Below are 23,308 nucleotides of genomic sequence, written 5' to 3'. Positions count from 1 at the left end.
TTAAACTTTTTTTTTTTTAATATCTTTAGAAGACATTTTAGAAAATAATCTCATGTTTTTAAATAATTGTTGAGCATCAAATTTTTTTTATCACATTTAGATCTAATTTAAGAAAATACTAATAACTGCATGCTTTGAAATTTTTTGTGTACTTTTTCCCCTAACATAATTAGTTTATTATTTTTATGCTTTCCCAAAGTGTGTGTGTGGGGGGGGGGGGAATAAATAAAAATCACTAGAGTATTTCTTTTTTTTTTAATTTTAAGTAGATCACTTTACTACTCTTGATTTTAGAAATACTTTTAATACTAAGTACTGTACTTTAGACAGAAGGCATGAAATACAAACAATGGTGCTGTCCCAATCCAAGCAAATGCCTGTTTTTGGGGTTATTTTAACCTTATAATAAAATTATATATTTGAATTTGCAGGTTTTTTTTTTATTTTATTTTAACTATCACAATTGATAAAGATTCAATATGTTTTTTGAACTAAAATGTAATAAATAAGAAATCAAATAAATAAAAGAGGTCTAAATGTAATGCATTCTTATGCTGTGTATTTCTTTTCAGACCAAAAAGGAGAAAAAAAAAATGACATCAAAATGTTAAACTTTGATTCTTACAATTACAATACATTCTGATAGATAACATCTGCATACTGGAACTTAAACCCTCTCTTTTTAGTTTATAGTTTAATTTTTGGTCTTTTGACCATATTGATTGAATCCTTTACGGCTAATGAGCTCTGGATTCAACCTTTCAACTTTTTCTATTAATTGCTGCTTGTATTTTTCTTTTTCTCATCATTATTATTCTTAAATTTTTTTTAAACTTGTTATTTGCTTGTTAACATTGCTTAGTATCATTCATTGCAACTGTTTTCATTGAATACAAAAAATTTCCCCACTTTCAGTTAAGTCCAGAAATATTTTATAGTTCAAAGTCATTAAATATTCATCAACTTTTCTGGTCATTATGGTTATTTTTATTTATTTATTTTTTAAAAAACCAATTTCCCAAAAGATTTAATTTTCAAAAAAATAAAATAAACTTTAACTTACCAAGGAGCATAAAATTCAACTAAAATCAATTTTTCATTTTCAACAATGGAAGAAAAATTTTCACTTGTTAATGTCAGTACAGCTTCTGGAGGTGGTTTCCAATTAGGGTCGGAACGTTCTTTCATGTATTCCACAATACCTTAAAATTATAAATTAATGAAAAGTCATTTAAAAAATATTTTGAAAAACAATGATAACATTTAAGCAAGAAATAATTGTATAAAATAGCCTAAAAAAATTTAGTCATTCTTTAATTCTTTCTTAACTCGTTATCTTAGAAGAAAAAAAAAATCTTTAAACATTCTCAATATTTTCTTTTTTTTTAAAATCTTCTAAGAAAATTTTAACAAATTTAACTTAACTTGGCACAAATTTACATTGAGAAATAAATGTGTTTTGAATTTATTTGAGTCAATGCAACTATGTTTGATTCAGATACTAATTGAATCTGCTTTACAGCCCCTTCACTAAATTGTATATCTAAACAATGTTCACTTCACAAAATTTAATACCTTAAAATAAGGCCTTTTACAAAATTTTATCTATAAAATCAGTTCTTTTATCACTATTGAGCTATATCAATTCATTTGACAGCTAAACATCAGTAAATAAAACTTCCAGCTTCCAAGTCATTCCCAGTAAAGAACTTAAGACCAAAAGGGTTTCAGATTAGATTTGTGAAAGCAAACAAGCTCTATACTACACAATATGACAGGATTTTATTTTTACAAAAAAATACAGTGACGTTGAAATAAATATTGCTTGTTCTAAACAGTCTTGATACCACAAAGCAGCTAATTCAATAAAGCGGCAAAATTGCAACTATGCACAGTTCTTTGTCTTAGAATAAAACTTCAACAAAGAGCATGGGAAAGGCTTACCCATGGCAGTTCGAGGTCCATCATACAAAATTTTTCGCCCTTCTTTAAAGATGAATAAAGTGGGAAATCCTGAAACTTCATACTTTTGAGCAAGGTCAGTTTCAATAGTAGCGTCTACTTTAGCTAAAGGAACTGGAGGATCTTCATTTTTCAATATTGTAGCTGCTTGAGCATATTCTGGAGCAAGACTCTTACAATGCCCACACCTATTCAATAGAAACTCTGAGTTAAATAGAAAGAGACAAAACAATAAATAATAATTAGTAAAGAAACATTACAGCCATCCAATATAGAATATTGGGACCAAATGGGAAATATTTAAGATTTGGTTTCTTTGATCAGACAAAGCAACAGCTAGGGTCTGATTTGTTGGGAGGCTAAAGGGATTTCTAGAGGCATTGGAGAAGTATCGCAGTAGCACTATTAACTGGGCCAAAATATTGTTTTCAACATACTCCTCTTTCAAGCAAAAGAGGAAAGAAAACAACCTAGAGATTGGTGCACATTTAGTAACATCAGAGCTGAGCCGAGATATTTTGCTGCTTAATATTTAATACCTTAATGCTGTTAAATTTTTGAAGTTGACTGAAAAAAAAAAGATAGACAATCATATATGGGATAAATCACAAAAGTTCATTCAAATAGACCCAGCCTAAAATGTTTCGGATGTACATTACAATGCTAAACATATTAGTGTAATGTAAATGATGTGTTTGATGAAAGGGGGGGGGGGGGGGGATACTGTCCATCAAAATAATTGGTTTTATTTTGTAAAACTAATGCAAATGTAATGTCTGTTCCTTTCTAAACATCTTTTTCTTTGGCAAACCTCAAAGTGAGTTCCCCAAATATTTTTTTTTACATCTACAGCATGTGTAATGGTAATTAGGGGGTGTTAGGACCATAGATCTTTAAAAGGGATAGATAGGCCTTTCTCCTACAGCGCAGCGTATTTCGTCCGGAGAAAGTGGGGTCATCATGATTCTTCCGAGAATCACGTGATCAAGGGACATCGTGTCTCCCTCTTCTCGGGCAGCAGTGATATAACAATGCGAAGCGTCGTTAAAAGTCTAGGATTGTCTGAAGATTTTCATTATACTTATGTGAAAAATCTATATATGTGTGAATCTGAGATTTTCTAGCGAAAGAGGGTTTGATGAATTTTATTAAAAAATAAAGACATAGTGAGTAACAGAAATCTTTCTTTCCGCTAAAGGCAAAAAAAGTCCCCATGCCGAGTCGAAACTAAGAATATTTTAAGCAATTCACTACAGATACCGAGCATTATATTAAATCATAAAAACAAGCGATGGAAAATTAGTTATAGTATGTCCGCGAAAAACTGGATTTTTAGGCTTCCTAATTTCTATGAAAAGTGTGCTGGGAACATATGAAAAGTATGTAGGTGCCCGAATTCCAGTTCTTAACTGCGTAATGACTTATAAGCTTACTCAGGATCACCTTGAAACTTTTTTCAGTGCGATCAGGTTGCGAGGGGGGGATTCAACAATAATCGTCGGATAATTTCGAAGTGCGAAAAAAAGATTATTCATTCATACGGAAATTAAAGAGTTCAGTTCTTCAAATTGCGCTGATTTTGACAACCTTCAAATGCTAAGATTAAATTTGAAGCGTAACAAAAATGCTTTGAAAGAAAGCTTTTTCATCCGATTCCTTTGACGACAATTTGGAAAATTCAGAAATCATCTCAATTAACATGACGCAGTATATTAATGATGTTTCTGACTACGCTGGATTTTTTGTCCGGCAAGTGCACTCTGTTGTGAACTGCGACGACTGCAACGCAGTCTTAACTACAACAAATCAAAAAATAGACCTAATAAAATTTAAGAATTTTGGGACACATTCAAGTATGATAACTTATTGCAAGATTGCAGCCTTTGAAATATGTACATTTGTGAAGAATAACTGAGCGAGAATGTGAAAAAGTTTTGGGAGTAATACACAAATATAATGTTACTCATGAGACCACAAGAGTTATGCAAAAAATTTCGAATTCCGTTTTTCTAAGTTTAAATAAGCATATGTTGAAAACAGAAGCAGCAGATTTTCTCGTTAAAAAGTTTATAAAATTAATCGTTACGAAATATTTAAGCGTTAGAATGTATCGCGCAGTCAATTCAAACAGTGAAAATAATTCACAAAGATCAATAAGTAGGAAAGTAACAAAATTAATATTGTTAAGGGACAATAATCACTAGTTTTCTTCACCCTCGAGTTTAAATTGTCAAAATTATCATAGTCTGTGGGACGAAAAAAAAAGAAGAAAAGAAAAATTGGGGAGGGGTGGAAGTCAAATGACCATTCATGTAGTTTATAATTGCAAATAATTTATTTTCCGAGTACTTAAAAAAAAAAAACACTGAAGTTGCTTAAAAATTAGGAACAAACCAAAGGGTTTGGTTTGGCTAATATAGTTTTGGTGCGAAACGCATGCGAATATTAGAATGTTATTTAATTGAGTTGATATTCGATACTATTTACATTTGTATTTCTAATTGGTTTATGGTTTTAGATCGGGTTTTATGTTAAATTGTTGCACTGGCTTCAAAAGTTGTGGGAAAAAGCACACATTGAAACTATTTATCTGTATTTGAAAAATTTGATTGAAATAAAAGAAAATTTATAAGGTCAATTTTTGTTTAAGATTTTTGAAGACGTCTTTTTCTATTCAGTATTTAAAGCACTTGAAAAAAAGTTTAAATAGCTTGTGCGCTTGCTTCAAAAGTTATGATGGGAAAATATCTAATGGACCATTCCATGAAAAAGGTGTCATTTTGTCCCGCATTTCATTAAAAAGTAATAACTTAAAAAGGTAACAAAGAACATTTTTTGCAAAAGTACAACAAATACATTTGCGATTTCTTAATGAAAAAAAAATTGCTACCTTTTTTAATTATTACTTTTAGTGACAAATATGAGGTGTTACGTGAGGGACAGAATGTTCCCTTTTTCTTTAATAATGGGTAAAATGCTTTAATTTAACCCATGATGAAAGGGGGGTTTAACCCATGCTTAAAGCATTTAACCCAAGGGTTATATGCTTTAATTTCCCTTAATTGTGCGAATGATCATGGCGCAAAGTGATTCTCTTCGATAAGGGAAACAGTTTCTTGTGAGGGGAGTCCCTTGATCATGTGATGTCCAACGGGGGATGTTGACGCGCGCTCTGAGGAGAAAAGTGGGGAGAAGGCACATCTATTCTATTTTAAGATCTATGGTTAGGACTAGTTGGCCCATGGGACACATTTGATTGGTCTCTGTAATCTGGGTGGCCACAGGCAAAGCAAAATAACTTCCCGGTCTAACTAAAATTTTTTGGTTTCTCATCCTCATCGAGCTAAATGTAAGTTACCCTTGTGAACCAAGCCTTTTACACTCCATCAAACATTGCCATTCTAAAATAAATACAGAAAGCTTTGATTTAGCGATACCAGATTTCCTCAATTTAATGATACATTTCACTGGTCTGGATTTGACTGCATTAAATGTCTATGCTCCTCGATTTAACGGTAAATTTTCTAGTTCCTTGACAATTCTGAAATTGGGGTTATACTGTAATTTTAACAGGAAGAAAGGTTTAGGAATAAAAATTTGTTTGGGGAAAAAATGAATTTAGATGATTGGTTTAGGGCCATTTCAAAATATTTTGTCCAAATGTAGAATATGCAACATGACACTTAACTAATTAATTTAATGTTTGATTAGCACATTGTTTTATTTTGAGTTTGTGTGTTGGCTGGACAAAGTCAAAATAAAATTTTGTGCCGAACAAACTTGAAATTAAATAGTTATGGCAAAAAAATATCTTCGGAGAAGAACACTGGAGTCCCTTTCCATAGTTTATAGTAGTGTTTTCAATACCCTTTGAAACATTTTTGAGGGAAGAATCATGAATTTTTCCCCTGGGTCTTTTATCAAAGATGGCCTAAATTTGCGATTTTAAGATTGCTGTTTCCAATAGAGGATCCAGAACCTTTTGTAAAGGGAGTCAAGTTTCACTGCTCTTCCCCCCCCCCCCCCCCTCCACGCCAAAAAATTAGAACAAAACTCTTTCAAAATATCCCCAAAATTTTTCAATGGCTCAACCTCTGCCAAGGATCATATTCCCTCAAATTTTCATCAAAAGTCATATTTCTTAAGGAAAAGAAGCTGCACACATTACCGTAAACTTTAAATATATCGTTCTCCAAAGCAGAATATTTAACGATGTTCTGCAATGAAAAATCATTTGACCAAAATTGTTCTGCAAGAACTTCAAGCATTGTATACACTAGAGGTGGGGAATCTTGATCTTTTTAATGATCTGTTCATTTGAGGACCGTTCATTCTTTTGATCCATTCATTTAACTCGTTCGTTTGAATGACTTCGTTCATTTAAAAAAGTTACTAAAGTTTTCCAGCGAGAGCACTGAATACATACATAAAGTATTACCGATAAACCATAGACAGGCATCCCTCGTATAACTCGGTTTCAAGGGTGGATCCAGGCTCTGGTTATGGGGGGGGGGGTCACATAACGTGTACCCACAAACAATATCATCTTGGTGGGGGGGGATTACGACATGCTCGTCAAATAAAGGGGGTTTCTTCGGTTTAAATTGTAGTTTTACCATATTTCGTTATGTATGAAGAATCTGAAAACGTTGGTATTGAAATCTTCTGCTTATTTCTTACTTACCAACAAATCGTTGTTGCATTATTAGCATATATAAAACAAAAAATACAGTATGCTTCTAAGAAAACTATGTATATTCTAAATGTTACAATTTTTAAACTTTGTGGAGGCCTGATTTTTCTAATTTGAATTAGGAGCAGCAGCAGTCATTTATGTTGGTCAATGCACTAGATTATACTAAAATGAAAATGAAAAAACTATAAAACAAACAAGAATTTCGAATTGTACAAATACCATACTGAATAGTCAGTAGCAGATTTTAGGGGAAGTCCAGGGGGTTCAGGCCCCTCCCAAAGGAATAAATTAATGTAACTATTTCATTTAATTTTTTAATTGACTTCTCTTTTACATAAATAAAAAACTTTCAGTCATGAAAAAGAACACAAAACACACAAAGCATATTTGATTAAAAGTATTTTGTTTGCTAAGAAAGTACAATAGACTCTATCTATTCTGAACACTCATTGGACCGAACGAAAGTCTTCAGTTTAAGAGGGTGTTCAGTATAGGAGGAGACGAAAGTAATGCATATGTGAGTCCCGGACCATCAAAATGTGTTCAGAATATCTGGGTGTTCAGGTAAAAGAGTCAACTGTACTTCAGGAGTCAGAGGCCAGAGCGGCAGAATAGGAGCTGCAAAATGCATTTAATTCAGTGAAGAACCTTATAGCGCGTTTCGTCTGTTAATTCCTCTTTGAGGGAATCAACTATTAACATTTTAAAACAATGTGTAGCCTAGAAGAGTCATTTCGATCCAAGAAGCTATTTTGGAAACGATAGATTTATTTTTTAGCTTATAAAAAATGTAGAATGAAAAAAAATCGCATGGTAGTTTCTTGGCTAAGACATATGATATTAATAGAAACAGCATTTAGTATCAAAATGGTATGTCATCTGTATCAGGGAATTAAGAACAAATCGACAACTACTTTAAAAGAAATAATTTCTACATACAATAAAATATAATACAATACTAGTGTTCCCGCTAGGCCGTTTTTGAAGGGCACAGCGCCCTGCCCTTTTCCATATCAGCAGAATGCGCCCTGCCCTTCTTTTAGATCGCAAAATGCGCCCTGCCCTTCTTTTAGATCGCAAAATGCGCCCTGCCCTTTTCAAAAATAAGAAAATGCACCTTTTGTTTTTAAAAAGATGCCACAACCATCGTTTCGACCTGCTGCGATATCGGGCCAATTTTATTTGTCCAGCGATCGTCTGCAAAAATGCCTATGTCTTATCATTGTTCCCAGAATTTCACCCTGAAAACGGCCCCATAAACAAAAGGGGAAGCAAATACCTAGGGGAAGAAGGGATGAGATTCTCTGAATTCAAAGAGGCTTATCAGTAGGAAACAAAGGCATGTTCTTCCCTTCTACTGAGGGTTGGTTTTTGAAAGGTTGTGGGAAGAAGTGGGGACTTCTGGGAAGGAAGAGATCTTTGCTTCATTCCTTCCCATCCTTGATCTTCTGAGAATCAATAATGAGAGAGGGAATAGGACAATTTCCTAACATTTCAGCCCTTTGTGTCCGCTTTTCGTCTGCACGTGGAAATTAGGCTTAGCCAATTATAGCACATTGCTGGTGATTGTGTAGCAAGAATTACGTTATTTGACACAAAGTAAGTAGTAATATTTCAGAGGATATAGCCAGGGGTCGATCCAGCGTGAAATTGGGACTGCTTTGCGGCCCCTTCACAAAATTCCGCATGGCAAAAGTGACCCCTTTCACAAAATTCCGCGTCGCAAAAGCGGCCCCATTCACAAAATTCCGCGTATAAAAAGTCCCTTCACAAAAATTTATAAAAAGGCAGCCTTTTCACAATATTTTTTAATTGCATATGTGTACGCATCTATGGGGAAGCCTACCCCTCTTCCATCTTCCTCATCTTAACTTTTTGCCTGCTGCGTGAGGTGTTTTTGCTTGAGAGCCTCAGGGGGGGGGGACGCTTGTGATTGGTGGCTAGCGAAAATCCAAGAAAAATAATGAGCACGTGATAAAGAATTGATTCGATGATTTTCTGCTGTTCCACGAGAGCCAAATGAAGACTGACACATTTCACGCCACGGCAAATTAATAGCCTATATTCTGTTGGTTTGATTTGCTTCAATGACCAAACACTTCTGAATTAAATATTCCTTTGAATCATTGTAACTTTCAATTGTGTCTTAGTTACACGCATCCTTCCTTTATCCATATTATTTTGCCAAATTATGCACTTTTAATTCTCAAAATTAGTTGCAAATTGAAACCTTGCCAGTTGCAGATCTTCTAGTTTTTCCCCTCTTTCTTTTTTTTTTTTAAATTTTTAAAATATTCTCCTGTTTTTTCAATTTGTTCCTATTTCCTTCAGTTTATTTTGAAAAAGTTTAAGGTTCATAGTTGGGGGGTTATCTTACGGAACGGACGAGCAAAATTTCTGAAAATTATTCCCGAACGAAGGTTAAAAAGAACACTCGAAAATCTTATATTTTCCTTTTTTAATCAATTGTATAGAAATTCGAATTGAATACTGGCGCGTGCTGATGCAAATCGTATTGTATGGCAATTAATTAAATCCTGTTAGAGTATGAGTGACTACGTGGGAAACGCCGAACAACCGATTGGCGAAATTCCCTGTAGTTTGTAGTTGATACTGTCCATTCTCGAAAGCTCACTTGACACGATTGCATTTAATGGAAAAAAAAAAAAAAGGTGTGATTAGGCCAGGGGCACCCACTTTTTCTCATATTCTTTAGTTTAAAGCGCAGCGTTTCTTGATCTTTTTTTGAATCTCGGACCGGTAGAACTTCGTCAAAAAATTTCACGGACTAGTAGAAATTTTTATTTATTTTTCACTAAAATAAACTAATCTGTTTTGTCTTTTTTTTTAAACAAATGCCAGAAAGAAAAACCTTCTACTTAAAATAAACTTACAAAAGTTAATTGTAAGATTTTTTTTAATAACTTACACACTTTGAATGCAAAAATAAGCGCAGCTAATTTGTGTAAATTTTCATAAGCGAATAAATCTTGGAGAGAAACCACAAAACGTATTCAAAGTAATGGATATATTAATGCATAAAATATCGTATAAAATTAGGAATAAAAATAAAATAAGGAAATTTTATTTTAATGTAAACGGGTATAATTCTTCGAAGACCGGTCAAATTTCCTCGCGGACCGGTGCCTGCGGAGAATTGCTGGTTTAAAATGCATTATTCATTTTTTCATTCCCGCTATTTTTCTTGTAGACTGTACGTGTAAGAGCAAAAGATAACTTCCAAAGTCACGCTAGTTTGAGCGTACAGCATACAGTAAACCAAAAGAATAACGGTATCATTTTTTTTGTAGTTTAATTCCTAGATTCCTTTTTTTTTATTGATAAAATACAATGCCAGCTGAAAAATATCGTCGGTCATTCTATTTAATCTTGCTGTCTTCTTAAAATGAATATGAAACTTTGAGATGAGCAATTTCGCAATTTTTTAACGCATGTCCACTAATGGTGAGCAACGGGAGGGAGGATTTTATTAAAAAGTGGCGGGAATCGCATAATCTGCAGACGATAAATTTAAAAAATGTGGTAATTGTATATTATTCCAGTTCGTTTTCTTTCTCGGTATTAATTTTTCTCTTGTAACAGATCGTCTGCGGTCCAGGAGTGCAGACGATATTTTTCGTAATTAGCTTGTTCACGCCTTCGCGTGTTTAAGAGGACATTTCTTAGGCGCATCAAAAAATAAATTGATATTCTATTCGATTATAATTTGTGTGGGAGCGGATAATGGAGCACTAGAGATAGCAGCCGCAATAATCTCAGTTTGGAGAGATTGCTTGTTCGTTGAAAATTATTCTTCTAGAAATTAAAATATGAAACGAGGACGTCCTGCAACGGGAGGTACCTCCCAAAATTCTGCTTATTATGTTGAAAAATTTCGCTCTTTGAACGTTGGGTCCCAAAATATTGTGAATTTCTTCAAGTCAGCAATTAACAACCCCGATAAAATGGCTACCACCACTTCATCATGCAGTAACTGTTGGATATAATTAGATGTTATAGAGTTAATAGCCTACAGCTAAGCTGAAAATTAGGCAACTCATTTCCAACTGAATTTTGAGGGAGTGGTCTGCCCGAAGAAAATAAAACATGAATCACTTTTTAACATTGAAAACATTTATTTAACATATATTATAAAATAGTTACATTACAATAGTTCAGTCCTCAAAAAAATATTAAATTATGCTAGGTCAAAAAGGATCTTACAGTAAGTCCATGCAGATGTCAAAAATGCTGTTGGCGTTCCACAGTGAATTCCCCACAGGTAGAAGGACGGCATCGCAATTTCCCCATAATTGCACGCAGGTCAGTTCATACCTCAGGCGTCAAATTCACCATATCCAGGAAAATATCGAAGATGGACTCGATCCCTTTCTTTGCATTGAAGACCAAACAACCCACTTAAGTTGGACTATAACTTTTCATTTTTATGAACATCATAACAGCACGCGCTTCCAAAAACTGGGGGCATCAATGACGAATCATTCGGAAAAATCCGACCTCCCCTAAGAGGCCAGTAGCAAAAACTTTATGAGGACATGGACGAACACATACACAAACAACACAAAACGAGAAGACAAGTGAGAGAGATCGAGCTACGGCCAGTCCGAGTATTTATGGCCAGATCCGACCGTGCTCGTAACAATGTGACGTTACCTTATTTGCATATTGCAAGAACAGCTCAACCCAGGAAAATACAGCTTGCAGGTTGCACAATTCTTATTTAATTCGACATTCAGCACCCAACACCTCAACAGGTTATCTTATGTGATCGACATGTGCTTTGTCGGAAGTTTACCGACTTCTGCCGAATGACGGCAACCAATCATAGCGTGCCACATATTTTTCCGAACACTTCCGATTCAAACTCAAACATTTGAGTGTCGGTGGCAGGTGGATGGGATTTCCCGTGCAAGGTTTTTCCCGGAATGGCAAAAGGTAAGTTACAATTTTTTTTTTTAAACAATATTGGTGAAATCCTTCAAGAAACAAAAATAAAGGCATTTATCCCAACAGTAACAGTAACGCAAATGTTCCCGTTTCGGAGGACTCGGAAAATGCGGTAAAAGATAGTAACGCAAATGTTCCGATTTGGAGGGCTCGGGAAATGCGGTAAAAGATAGTATATCTGTTGGGCTAAATGCCTTTATTTTTGTTTCTTGAAGGATTTCACCAATATTGTTTTAAAAAAAATTGCAACTTACCTTTTGCCATTCCGGGAAAAACCTTGCACGGGAAATCCCATCCACCTGCCACCGACACTCAAATGTCCGAGTTTGAATCGGAAGTGTTCGGAAAAATATGTGGCACGCTATGATTGGTTGCCGTCATTCGGCAGATGTCGGTAAACTTCCGACAAAGCACATGTCGATCACATGAGAAAACCATGTTGAAGTGTTGAGTGCTGAATGTCAAATTAAATAAGAATTGTGCAACCTGCAAGCTGCGTTTTTTCAAGTTGAGTTGTTCTTGCAATATGCAAATAAGGCGACATCACATTGTTACGAGCAAGGTCGAATCTGGCTATAAATACGCAGACCGGCCATAGCTCGATCGCACTGCTACTTTTTCTCTCACTTGTCTCCTCGTCTTGTGTTGTTTGTGTTTGTAAATTTGTTCGTCCATGTCATCATAAGTTTTGCTACTGGCCTCTCAGGTGAGGTCTGATTTTTTCTGAATGAGTCGTTGTTGATGTCTTCAGTTTTGGAAGCGCGTGCTGCCATGACATCCATAAAAGTGAAAAGTTATAGTCAAATCTAAGTGGGTCGTTTGGTCTCCGAGGAAAAAGGATCGTGTCCATCTTCGATATTTTTCCCTGATATAGTGAACTTGGCTCATAAGGTGTGAACTGACCAGCTTGCAATTCTGGGGAGATTGCGATGCCGTCCATCTACCTGTGGGGATTCACTATGGAACATCGACAGGACTTTTTGACACCTGCATGGACTTATTGTAAGATCTTTTAAACATAATTTAATTTTTCTTCGGAGGACCAAATTATTGTATTGTAACCATTTTTATATATGTTAAATAAATGTTTTTCAGTGTAAAGAATGATTCATGTTTTATTTTTTTCGGGCAGACCACTCCCTCAAAATTCAGTTGGAAATGAGTTGCCTAATTTACAGCTTAGCTGTAGGCTATTAGCTCTATAACATCTAAAATTATATCCAACAACATCAAATGACAGTGAGGCAGTTCGCCAAAGTATAACGATTTTTGAGCAGAAAATACTGGAAGTGAATCTGGAGCAACTTCAACTGATGATGATATTGAGATTGAGCCATCAAATAATGATTCAAGCATTGTATTTGAGAGTACAAATGGAAAAAATGAAAAAATTAATTTGAATTTTGTCATCTTAAATTCAAATTATGTTTTTCGCAATCACGAGAGTGTGTTTGTATATGTGTGTGGGGGGGGGGGGAATGTGTATGTGTGTGTGTGTAAGCATATATGTTTGTGTCTGTGTGCAGGCATGAATGTGTGAGCAGTTGTGTGTATGTGTAGGTGTCTGTATGCATGCGTGTGTGTATGTGTTTGTGTGTGTGTGTGTTTGTGTGTGCATGTGTGTTGGTGCGTGTATGTATGCGTTTGTGTGTAGGATATGGACGCAACCTGGAGACAATTTTCGCTAGAGGAGCAGCATCGTGAGGCCGGCCGACGCGACGGGTGGTGCTGGCAGAGGGTGGCGCCGCGCCGGTGGGAAAAATGATAGCACGCCAAAAACAGTCAAATGAAAGCAATAAGCAATCGTGATTGCTCAATAAGAAGCATGCAATAAATGAAAAGTACATTGCAAATTATAAAAAGGTGTATAGCTGGCTTTACTATAGCTATTCAGCTAAGGGTTTTTTGTGCAAAATATGTTCATTTTTCATGAATGTTAGTGATTTGAACAAACCTTGAGTAAATATTGGAGTTGATACCAAGAAAAGTCGTCACCCTATAAAGTTTTAAAAAAACATGAGTGCAGCAAAAATCACAGAGAGGCTGTCAATATACAAAAATCTAGTGCAAAAGAAGGAATTCTCAAAAAAATCTGAAAGTGAAGAGATTGGAAATGAAGCAAAAAAAAAAAAATGATTGGTAAGTTTATTCAAATTTTGTACTTTATAATCATGAAGCAATGGGCCATTTTTGAGAATTTTGAATCTCTAGTAAGATTTTTGGGGGTAAATTTATATGACAATGAAATTAAAAACCATTTGCCAACTTGTGGTAAGAATGCCACGTATTTATCCCACATTTCAGTTCAAATTATTTATCTTTGAAAATACCAAAATTCCGCTGTTTTCAGGAAAATCCTAAATTTTACTTTGATTACGCAATATATATTTAGTATTAATTTGTGTTGAGTTTCAAAATTCAATTCTAAAATAACTTTACTAAAAATAAAATTCTTTTATATGCTGTTTTTATATTTTTATTTCTTTCGAAGATCTTGATTTCCTTACATGCACCATGGTAAACGAATTTTTCGCATTTTTGATGTTGACTGTACCTTGTTAAGTGGCAAACAAATAAAAGTTCTTTATATATTTATTAACATCATTAAATTGCAAAGTTTTAAACGAAATACCTACTCTGTAAGAACGTCAAATGTCAAAAAATTAAACGCTGAATGCTGGTGCAGTATTATTTTGGGTTTTAATTACTTTAAGTTTTCCAAACACATACATTCTTCTGTGTTAAGAAATATTTGATATCTTTGAGTCTGTTCATATTGTATTTATTGGGAGTTATCATTACGTTCAGCAGCATGTGCAATTTTCATTGATCTAAAAGTATTTGAGAGGGGCAAACAGTAAATCTGTTGAGAGACTTTCACCTTAAGAAAGTGTGCCTTGGATATATATATATTTGTAAAAAACAATAAATGTAATGTATGTGTCAAATTACGAATAAACTGTTAAGGGTCTTACCCTCCCCCAGCGCATTTTCTCTAGACAGCTTTCAGGTATTCTTCAAGAACTTGCAATCACCCCTGAAACCTGTCTAGGGCTTTTCTATAACGATACGACAGCTAAAAATGCTTTTATATAATCTTTTCCAAGAAAAAAATCACGAGAAGTTCTTTTTTACAAAAATAAAGAAAATTCACAAAAGTATTTTGCTTTTTCACAAAATGGGGACCCAAAAAATAAAACCTGGATCGACCCCTGTATAGCAGATTGTAGATAGTGAATCTTTGTTATGCACTAGGGGGAAACCGGGGTAAAATGGGTAGCCGGGGTAAAATGGGTATTGTTGCATTTTTCTTGTTTTTATTCTACTGGACAACATTTTTTAAAAATAAAAAAATATGATGAAAATGTTTACATATCAGGCAACATTTTGACTTGAGGAAAAATAATCTAGCAACTCATTTACCTGGCTTAACAACAGTTTTATTTTTCAGAACACAAAACAATGTGTTTATAGTAGTGACAAACTTCTTTCTAGAAAAATTTACAGGAAGTTTTTTATTTGGATTTGATAGAAAAAGAATTTTTCTGACAGAAAACTCAAAAAATAAGTAAATTTTAATATTTACAAAATTTTTATAGTACTTTTATTTGCATGGGGTAAAATGGGTATAGCCAACATTTTCTAGTTAAAGACATTGAATGCATGAAGATTAAAAAACTTAAATTATCTTTGCAAGACAAATGTTAAATACAGTAGAACCTGCCACATCCGGATCAATGTGGCGACTGACCGATCCGGATATCAAAAAATCCGGATATCAAGACCGCATTTAAAAATAGCTGTATTATATATAGTTTTCAAGCTGTATTTCTGTTCTTATAAACAAAATTTAAAGTTTTAAACATTTATAAACTTAGTAGTATGTAAATACAATATGCTCCATAGAAAAACAAAAGGTTACACAATTTATTTACAAAAAGTTACACATCACAGTTATAGTATTAACAAAAATTTACTTAGCTTTTGAAAAAGTTGGTTATTTTCTGCTGCTTTCCACACTGTACACGTTTTTTTGAAGCCATGTCTCTCATCCTTTTTAAGAGCATCACGTCACTTGCACAAGTATTTTCTTGACTTTGAACGTAGGACAGCAGAGCCTCGAACGACTTGAAAGCTTCTGAATGGCTCATTACTTTTGCGACCGGATTTTTATCAGTGCTTTCATTCCCTTCGCTGTCTGAGTTTTTATCATCATTCCTGCACACCATGTTCAGTATATCGACGTTTGTTAATTCGTTCTGTTCGTCAGCACTCAACCACTCGTTAACATCGTCTTCCTTCATTTTTTTCACATCCCGGCAGGTTCTTTACCAGTTCAGCAATCTCTTCTTCGGCGGAAGTTTCATTGCTACCTTCCTCTGGTTTCTCTCCCATAGATTCATCAGATGGTTTGGGTAACAACTTCCTCCATGACCTTACCATTGTTATTGGTATTATGTCATCCCACGCTTGGGCCACCCACATCACCACATCCAACATGTCCACTTTTTTTAGAGTCTCTGTAACGTTTTTTCCTTCATCCATTCCAGCAATCAAAACCGTCAGTAACTTTTGTCGATAGACACGTTTTATAGATTCTATAACACCTTGGTCCATAGGCTGACAGAGGGATGTCACATTTGGGGGGAAAAAAAGACATTTTATTTCGCCATCTTTTAGTTCTTCTGGGTCGGGATGAGAGGGTGCGTTGTCCAACAGCAGGACTGTCTTTCTCAGTAGATTTTTTTCTGCTAAATGTTTTTCAACCTTTGGTACAAATTGATTGTGAAACCACTCTTTGAATATAACACAGTCCATCCATGCACTCTTTTGGTGACGGTACCAAACTGGCAAGGAAGAAAGATCTCTAGAGTTTTTGAAAGCCCTAGGTTTTTTTGACTTTCGGATAAATCCTAGAGGGAGTTTGTGAGATCCTGTAGCGTTCTGCAGACTAAAATTGTCACTCTTTCTTTTTTCTTCCTGAATCCTGGTGCACTGTCTTCTTGTTTTGAGGCCAGAGTGTAGGTCGGTAGCATTTTATAATTGAGACCTGTTTCGTCACAATTGTAAAGCTGGTCTCCGGTAATTCCTGCTTCTAGTAAGCTGTGCAATATTCAGTAAGTCTTTTTGAAGACTTCGACAACTTCTGGTTCAGCAGACAGTTTCTCACCACATATCTGTAGCTTTCTCACACCGTACCGGTTTTTTCCAACTCTCCAACCATCCTTCACTTGCCTTGAAATCATTATCACCTTCAATTTCTTTGTTGAAGTGTAAGGCTTTTTTCTTTTAACATAGGTCCTGAGATTGGTAATCCCTTCCCCCTCTTTTGAGTGAACCAAACATACAAACACTCATTGATATGGTTGTTTGGGGCTTTTTTCATCATTTTCAGTTTCTTTATCCCAGTTGTTGAAACCTGCGATGAGCACCATTTTTCAATTTTGTTTCTGGATTTTTTCCAGTCACTCACAGTGACTGACACTAGTCCTTACTCCCATCTCAACAGCAATCTTCTTAGCCGTTTCCCCAGCATCTAACCTCTTCAAAGCACGAAACTTTTCTTTCATTCTAACGACATTTTTCTTCCGTTTCTCGGCCATATCACTACGAAAACGATGGACAAACAACTGTCACTGCTCAAGAGCAAACAAAGACTGAGAGCAAACACATACCGACATTCGCAAATTATAGAAAAGGGTGGGAGGAAGTCAAACCGGTCGAGAGTCAACTGAAGGTCACATACCTAGAAATACCATATGCAACTATAGGGGCGCCGCCATTCATCTCTTCTTTCGCCCGTCGCACAGTTCGAAAGAAAGAAATACTTTGACTTTTTCTTACTCAAAAATTGAAAATTTGTCCTACGAACCGTCCGGATGTGGCAGGTTTTACTGTATAATTCATCTTTTAAACTAAAAGTATGATTTTAAAAAGTTTTATAAATAATTACTCTTCATTTATTTGTTTTATTTAATTACTATAACTTATGCCAATTAGTACTTAAAGGTATTATATTTGATTATTATCGATATAGTTCATGATTTACTGTAAGTTTATTATGTATATGGTTCATTGCTACACATTATAAAACATAGTAAGTATTGATAGCTAATATGCTGTTTTTTTAATTTCCTTTTAAAACCACCAAGCATATGCCCAGAACGTTGTCTTAATACAATCTCACACACAATCACAACAGAATTCTTATGCCTCATAGCAAAGTTGTACTAAATAACTAAATGATCCTGCTATAGGTCTTGGTTCATTGCCATTTTTTAGCACTGGTAAGGAAATGAAAAATTTACAAAAAAAAAAAAGTAAAAGTCCAAACAAAGGTGGGAGAAGTTTTAATTGCAGAGCAGGTGGCTACAAGATTGTACACGAACAGGCAAGAGACAAAACAAAAGCAGAAAAAGTAAATAAATACACATAAAATAAATTAATTTTAAAAAAACATTAACAATAATTGATAAAATAACTAATGAAGTAGAAGTGAAAACTAATGGTTCTCCTAGTTGTTAATCCCAGCAATTGGCGACAGCGCCGTTATTAAATTTGGGGGAATTCATAGGTTTAATCACTGAAATCTCAGTTGAAGTTTGCTACAAAATCATCTGCCAAATTATCCTATGTGCTCCCCAAGAAAGATGACATTGATGTTGTGCAGGCATCACAAAGTTGTAAAAATACTACCTCAGAGAAACCGCAAATATTTTCCAATGGGCCTTTTGTTCATAAATTTGGTTCTGTAAATATTTTTTTTGGTTGTTTTGGATTAAAGTCTTTATCCTCCAATGCAATTATACTCAATTTAAAAAAGTTTTCTCCATTAGTTACTGTAGTTCAAATTTAAACAGCATATACCCATTTTACCCCGGTGTACAGGCCCGTGTCCAGAATTTCATAAAGGGAGGGGTTTTGGTTTCAATGTTTTTTCGTTCTTACCTGCACTGTCAGAAAAACACAACAGTGGCTCAAATAATTTATTTCTGTTTAACGGCTACAATGAGGCGCATAGTGGTGTGCATTGGCGTCGTCAGCTGAAATTTATTGGGGGGGAACATTCTGACTCTGTCATTTTCAAGTTGCATTAAGAAAAATTAGTATATATATATATACGAGACAAAAGCTTGACATTAAATAGAAATGGGTTTACATTTAATACAATGCTTTTAAACGGGTACATCTTGATTTACATGTTACAGAATCAGAAAAAAATTTAAATACCAACAAATATATTTTTTCTAGACTGCACATGGGATACGAATATCCGTGCTATTTTTTTGTGATCAATTTCGTCCAAGATCTTTTTGTGAACGTAACATAAAGCAACATGATTCAACCGCTTTTGTGTCATAGTCGACCTTAGATACAATTTCAGCTTTCTCAGCGCACTGAAGCTTCTTTCAGCTTCACACGACGAAGGGCGGCACACCAAGTGTAGCTGTACCAAATTTTCAAAATTTTGAAACAGTGGACACTTGAATTAACCGTTCTTAATGAATGAAATTATCAAAAACGAAATCCAGCTTTATTGAATCAGCCGCTTTATGGAATCAAAACTGTTTAGAACAAAATGTGACTCATATAAGCCGCTACAACTGAAGAATTAAATTTTTGTATTACATAATAATAAACCCTGCAGCTGTAAGTTCTTGGCACAAGTTGGATTCAAATGAGCTTAATTTGATGATTTTTAATTAAAAAATTAAAGTACATAAATCACCGTTATGACATTTACGAGCCTACGAAAAACACAACTACAAAAATAAAATAAGACACAAATAATTAAGCTCTCATGATATCATATTTTGATAATGCAACCTTTTAAAGTAGTTTCTTAATTTTTTTCAGGTTTTTTGTAACAAATGCACCAAAATTTTGCTTTTTTGTTGAATCCTCCATACACTCAATGCATATGAAACAAAAAAAAAACAGCAAAAACCATGCCCATCTAAATACATTAATTTCTGATTTCTCGAAGTCAGCAGGGAAAGTACCACTCCTGATACTTTTTAAGTGACGGGCCTGATTTGAGAGGCACACCCCGCAGATTGAAAAGTATACTAGCCTACACAGAGAAAAAAAAAACATTTAGTGTATAATTTATTGAACTTTGATCAGCGGACGATGGGAAAAAGATAGAGAAATGAACTGCTTTTTTCTGACACGTGACAATAAGTTTTAAAATGGTTATTTCAATAAAATTTGTTCAGTAAAGCAGGATTATTAATGGATAACTTTCTGTTAAGCTTTAATAACTAAAAGGAGTATTATTTATCCCATTAAAATTTATAAAAGATCAAACATTTCAAAAAAAAAGAAAAAAGAGAAAGCATTAGCTTCGATAGGATTCATAATGTCGAAATATTGACTGTAAAGCATGCCTGATTAGCAGGCATTCAGGGGCTACTCGATAGGAGGTCACTGTGAACTTTCATAAACTTTCCTTTCCCAGAAAATTTTGTCTGATGAGTCTTCTGAGGTAATTACCTATCACGGTCTTTTGACTTTTTGAAGACGGTTCCGTGGATGTTGATGATGACTCAGTAGTTAAAAATTGCTCAGGTTCATTTGATGTAGAAGGTTTGACACATTTTCTCGTTTCAAGCCACCTCTCCATAGCCGTAATCGAATGTGTAAAAAAAAGTATTTTTTACCAAAATAGGAGCGCTCTTCAGGTCACCTACTCACAAGGAGACCAAAAGACCACATGAAATTATCTTTATTTTTGTCGGAACATTTCCCAATAGGGTATCTCCTTTTTTTTGGTCTTTTTTCTGGTCATCTTGCGCTTCTTTTTTTGTTGGCCTATCGGAAGTGACATCACAGTATCCATCGTTATGCTGGCTCATGATTTGCTTTTGAAATTGCACGTTAATTTTCAGACTCCTCCTTTTTTTCTGTAATGTAATGCTTTTTTGGTCAAATTTGAGATGCCGCAAACACATTTGAGGAACCACGCTTTGGTAAGGTACTTTGAAGCCACGTGTTGAATAATGACAACATGACACGTCCTTTCCCTTTCTACCCCAAACTTAACCTTTGACCTGCTAAATAGTCTTCTAAAGTTTGGCGCATCCTTTGGCCAGGGTGTTGTTGCCAGCTGCAAAAAACCGCCAAAGAGGACTGGTGTCTCATTTTGTTTGGGTAACATCGGTGTCGCTATGAATTGAATCGAATCGGAGAAACAAACACTGCAAAACTCGAAACAGAAACCTGGAAGCGCCGAGAAACGAGATAAGAAAGAAAAGGGCAGAAATTTAAATCCCCGTCTGACTTCTGTTGACTTATTAGCACGAGAGTTGTAAAAAAAAGGGGGGGGGGTAGTCCATTTAGTTTCAGTATCTCAAAATTGTCCCGTTGTTTCCCCCTAAATAGCAACAAATACGCTGGAATGACTTTCAAGCTGGGGAGGCCGGCGACACGACTATGGATAGTTGACATTGCACTAGGGAGCGTCGCTAGGGAGAAGGTGTTCCCTTTCTAGCATCCTCCACTGAAGATAGCGTGCGCAGAGAGCAGAGCAATGAATTGTCATTGGAGTTCACTTTCCGACTTCCCGTTCACTATACACATCACCTATTTTGTTTTTGTTTTTTTAGTTCATTTTTTTTCGATGTTCATTTCGTTTTATTTGATATGAACTAAACATGGTAAATTATGTATTATGCAACTGTTTACAGTCTTCAAAGCAAAAATAATTTCCCCAAAATAATGAATTTCATCTTGACAATAATCGAGGGGGTCCGATTTTCAAATATTGATGGGGTCCGGTCCTCAAATATTGGGGGGGGGGGGGGGGGTCCGGCCCCCTTGGACGCCGCTGGCCGCGACGCCCATGGCGGCGTGTGTGGGAAGGGGTGGGGGGTCCAAAATCTCAGAGGATGTGTTTTCAAGTGATATTACCAATTCTATTGTAGAGTAGACATGGCTAGTTTTTATTCGGCTCATGTTTATCCGGATCAAACTTGTATAGTTAAAAAATATATATTTACTTAAATAATAATTTAAAACTGTGAGTGCAACAGTGCAGCAACTAGAAACTAAGTTTTAAGGGAGACATGTTGAAAAATAATCTAATCTGATAAGGGTGCCAGGGTTCTTCCCCCGGAAAATTTTGAAATTTTTAATACTGAAAACGGAATTTTAGACGGTCTTTGGCTCCGCGGAAATTTGTAGAAATTAAAGGAGTGGAACGCGACTACAGGCCATATTTATTGACGTTATGGCAAGGAATGCGGCTCAGAAACTCTCCCTAATCATTTTTTTTCTTAAAAAATAGATTAAAATTTATTTTTAATCTCCCTTTCAAATTTTCGAAATTGAAGTTCCAAAAACACAATTGCTGATTAACTTTGAAGATTTTTACAAGGAGGGGATTCTGATCTGTCTCCTAGATTTTCCTAAACAGTTCTAAAACTTTAAGCAGTACTCTAAGATATTAGGAAGAGGGGTTCAGAGGTTATTCTACTTAAATTTTTAGTTAGTTTTGTTTGAAGAACCTAATTTTTGATGATATTAAAGGAAGGCGATTCGAGGACTCTTGCTCGCATTTTTTCTGAAACTGGAATCTCGAAAACGCAGTTATACGACCATATTTGGTAAAATTAGGGCCTTTTTAAAACTGAAACAAAACCAAACCCGAGTTTCGGCGACACAATTTTAAGCAATGTTGATAGAATAAGCGATGTTGTTCGGGGGCTTTTTCTAGAAATTTTGCGAAACTGAAGATCTGGAAGCCAAAGTTTGAAATGCTCCATAATGCTATTGGCACCGGGGGCGGGGGGGGGGGGGGGTCGTAGGAGTAGCGTTTTGAAGAAGATTTTATTATTTTCAGACAAACTAGAAAAAAGGGAAAAAAATGCTGAGAAACTTCAATGAGAATGTTTTGTTTTTTTAAGTACCATAAACAAACTTCAACATTAAAGTTAATTTTAAGTCAAATTTACACATTTCTTTGATTTTTATTATGTTTTCACTATGGGAGGGGTTTAACCCCTAAAACCCTCCCCTTGGACACGGCTCTGCAGGTGTATACCCATTTTACCCCGAAGCACGGGGTAAAATGGGTATATACAGGGGTAAACTAGGTATACCCCTTTACACTAAATTTAAAGCAAAAAGTTAACACAAACTATGTCCAAATTAGACCTAAGATACACAATGTATAGAATATTGAACAAAAACACAATTATATTTCATGATATTTCTGCTATGGGTCACTGAAAATAAAAATGCTGTTTTTTATACCTATTTTACCCCGGGTGACCCTATCCTTTATCCAAAGAAACTTGCAAAATAAATGATAAATATTTTACCAAGGAGCATAGAATTCCACGAGAATGATAGCTTTACTGGAAATATGCAGATCAAAATTATCTCGGTTCAGAATCAAAACATCATCTTCAACCAATGTTTTTGTTTCTATAGTTCCACCATCCACTTGTATTTCTGCTGCTTTCTCAGCATCGGTACACAGCACAGGATGTAGAGTTAAATAAATTATTGAAAACAAAATTAAACTAATCAGTGTCGTGTTTGACATTTTGAAACAACTACTCTCATAGGAAAGAGAGCAAATCATTGAAAAAAAAAGTCGAATAAATATAAATATGCTCAAATAACCAACCGGCAAAAAACACGAAAGAAAACAAACACAGGAACCGGAAGTTTTTC

General features: G+C 35.0%; 1 protein-coding gene across 1 annotated transcript in view; it reads right to left on the bottom strand.

The window, feature by feature from the left end:
- The window catches only part of LOC129232731 (protein disulfide-isomerase A4-like), a 41,687-nt gene extending 18,409 nt beyond the window's left edge, over window positions 1-23,278 (bottom strand). Inside the window, exons 1-3 of the mRNA XM_054866846.1 lie at window positions 22,951-23,278; window positions 1,945-2,150; window positions 1,064-1,202 (exon numbers count right to left, since the gene is read on the bottom strand). Coding sequence (XP_054722821.1) covers window positions 1,064-1,202; window positions 1,945-2,150; window positions 22,951-23,216 — 611 coding nt within the window. The 5' untranslated portion in view covers window positions 23,217-23,278. The remainder of the gene's footprint in view (window positions 1-1,063; window positions 1,203-1,944; window positions 2,151-22,950) is intronic.
- Window positions 23,279-23,308: the final 30 nt, after the last annotated feature.

The sequence above is a fragment of the Uloborus diversus genome, chromosome 1, assembly GCF_026930045.1.
Source record: "Uloborus diversus isolate 005 chromosome 1, Udiv.v.3.1, whole genome shotgun sequence".
In the NCBI taxonomy this organism is placed as follows: Eukaryota; Metazoa; Arthropoda; class Arachnida; order Araneae; family Uloboridae; genus Uloborus; species Uloborus diversus.
Note: the sequence above shows the minus strand (reverse complement) of the source record. Positions and strands in the feature narration are given on the sequence as shown.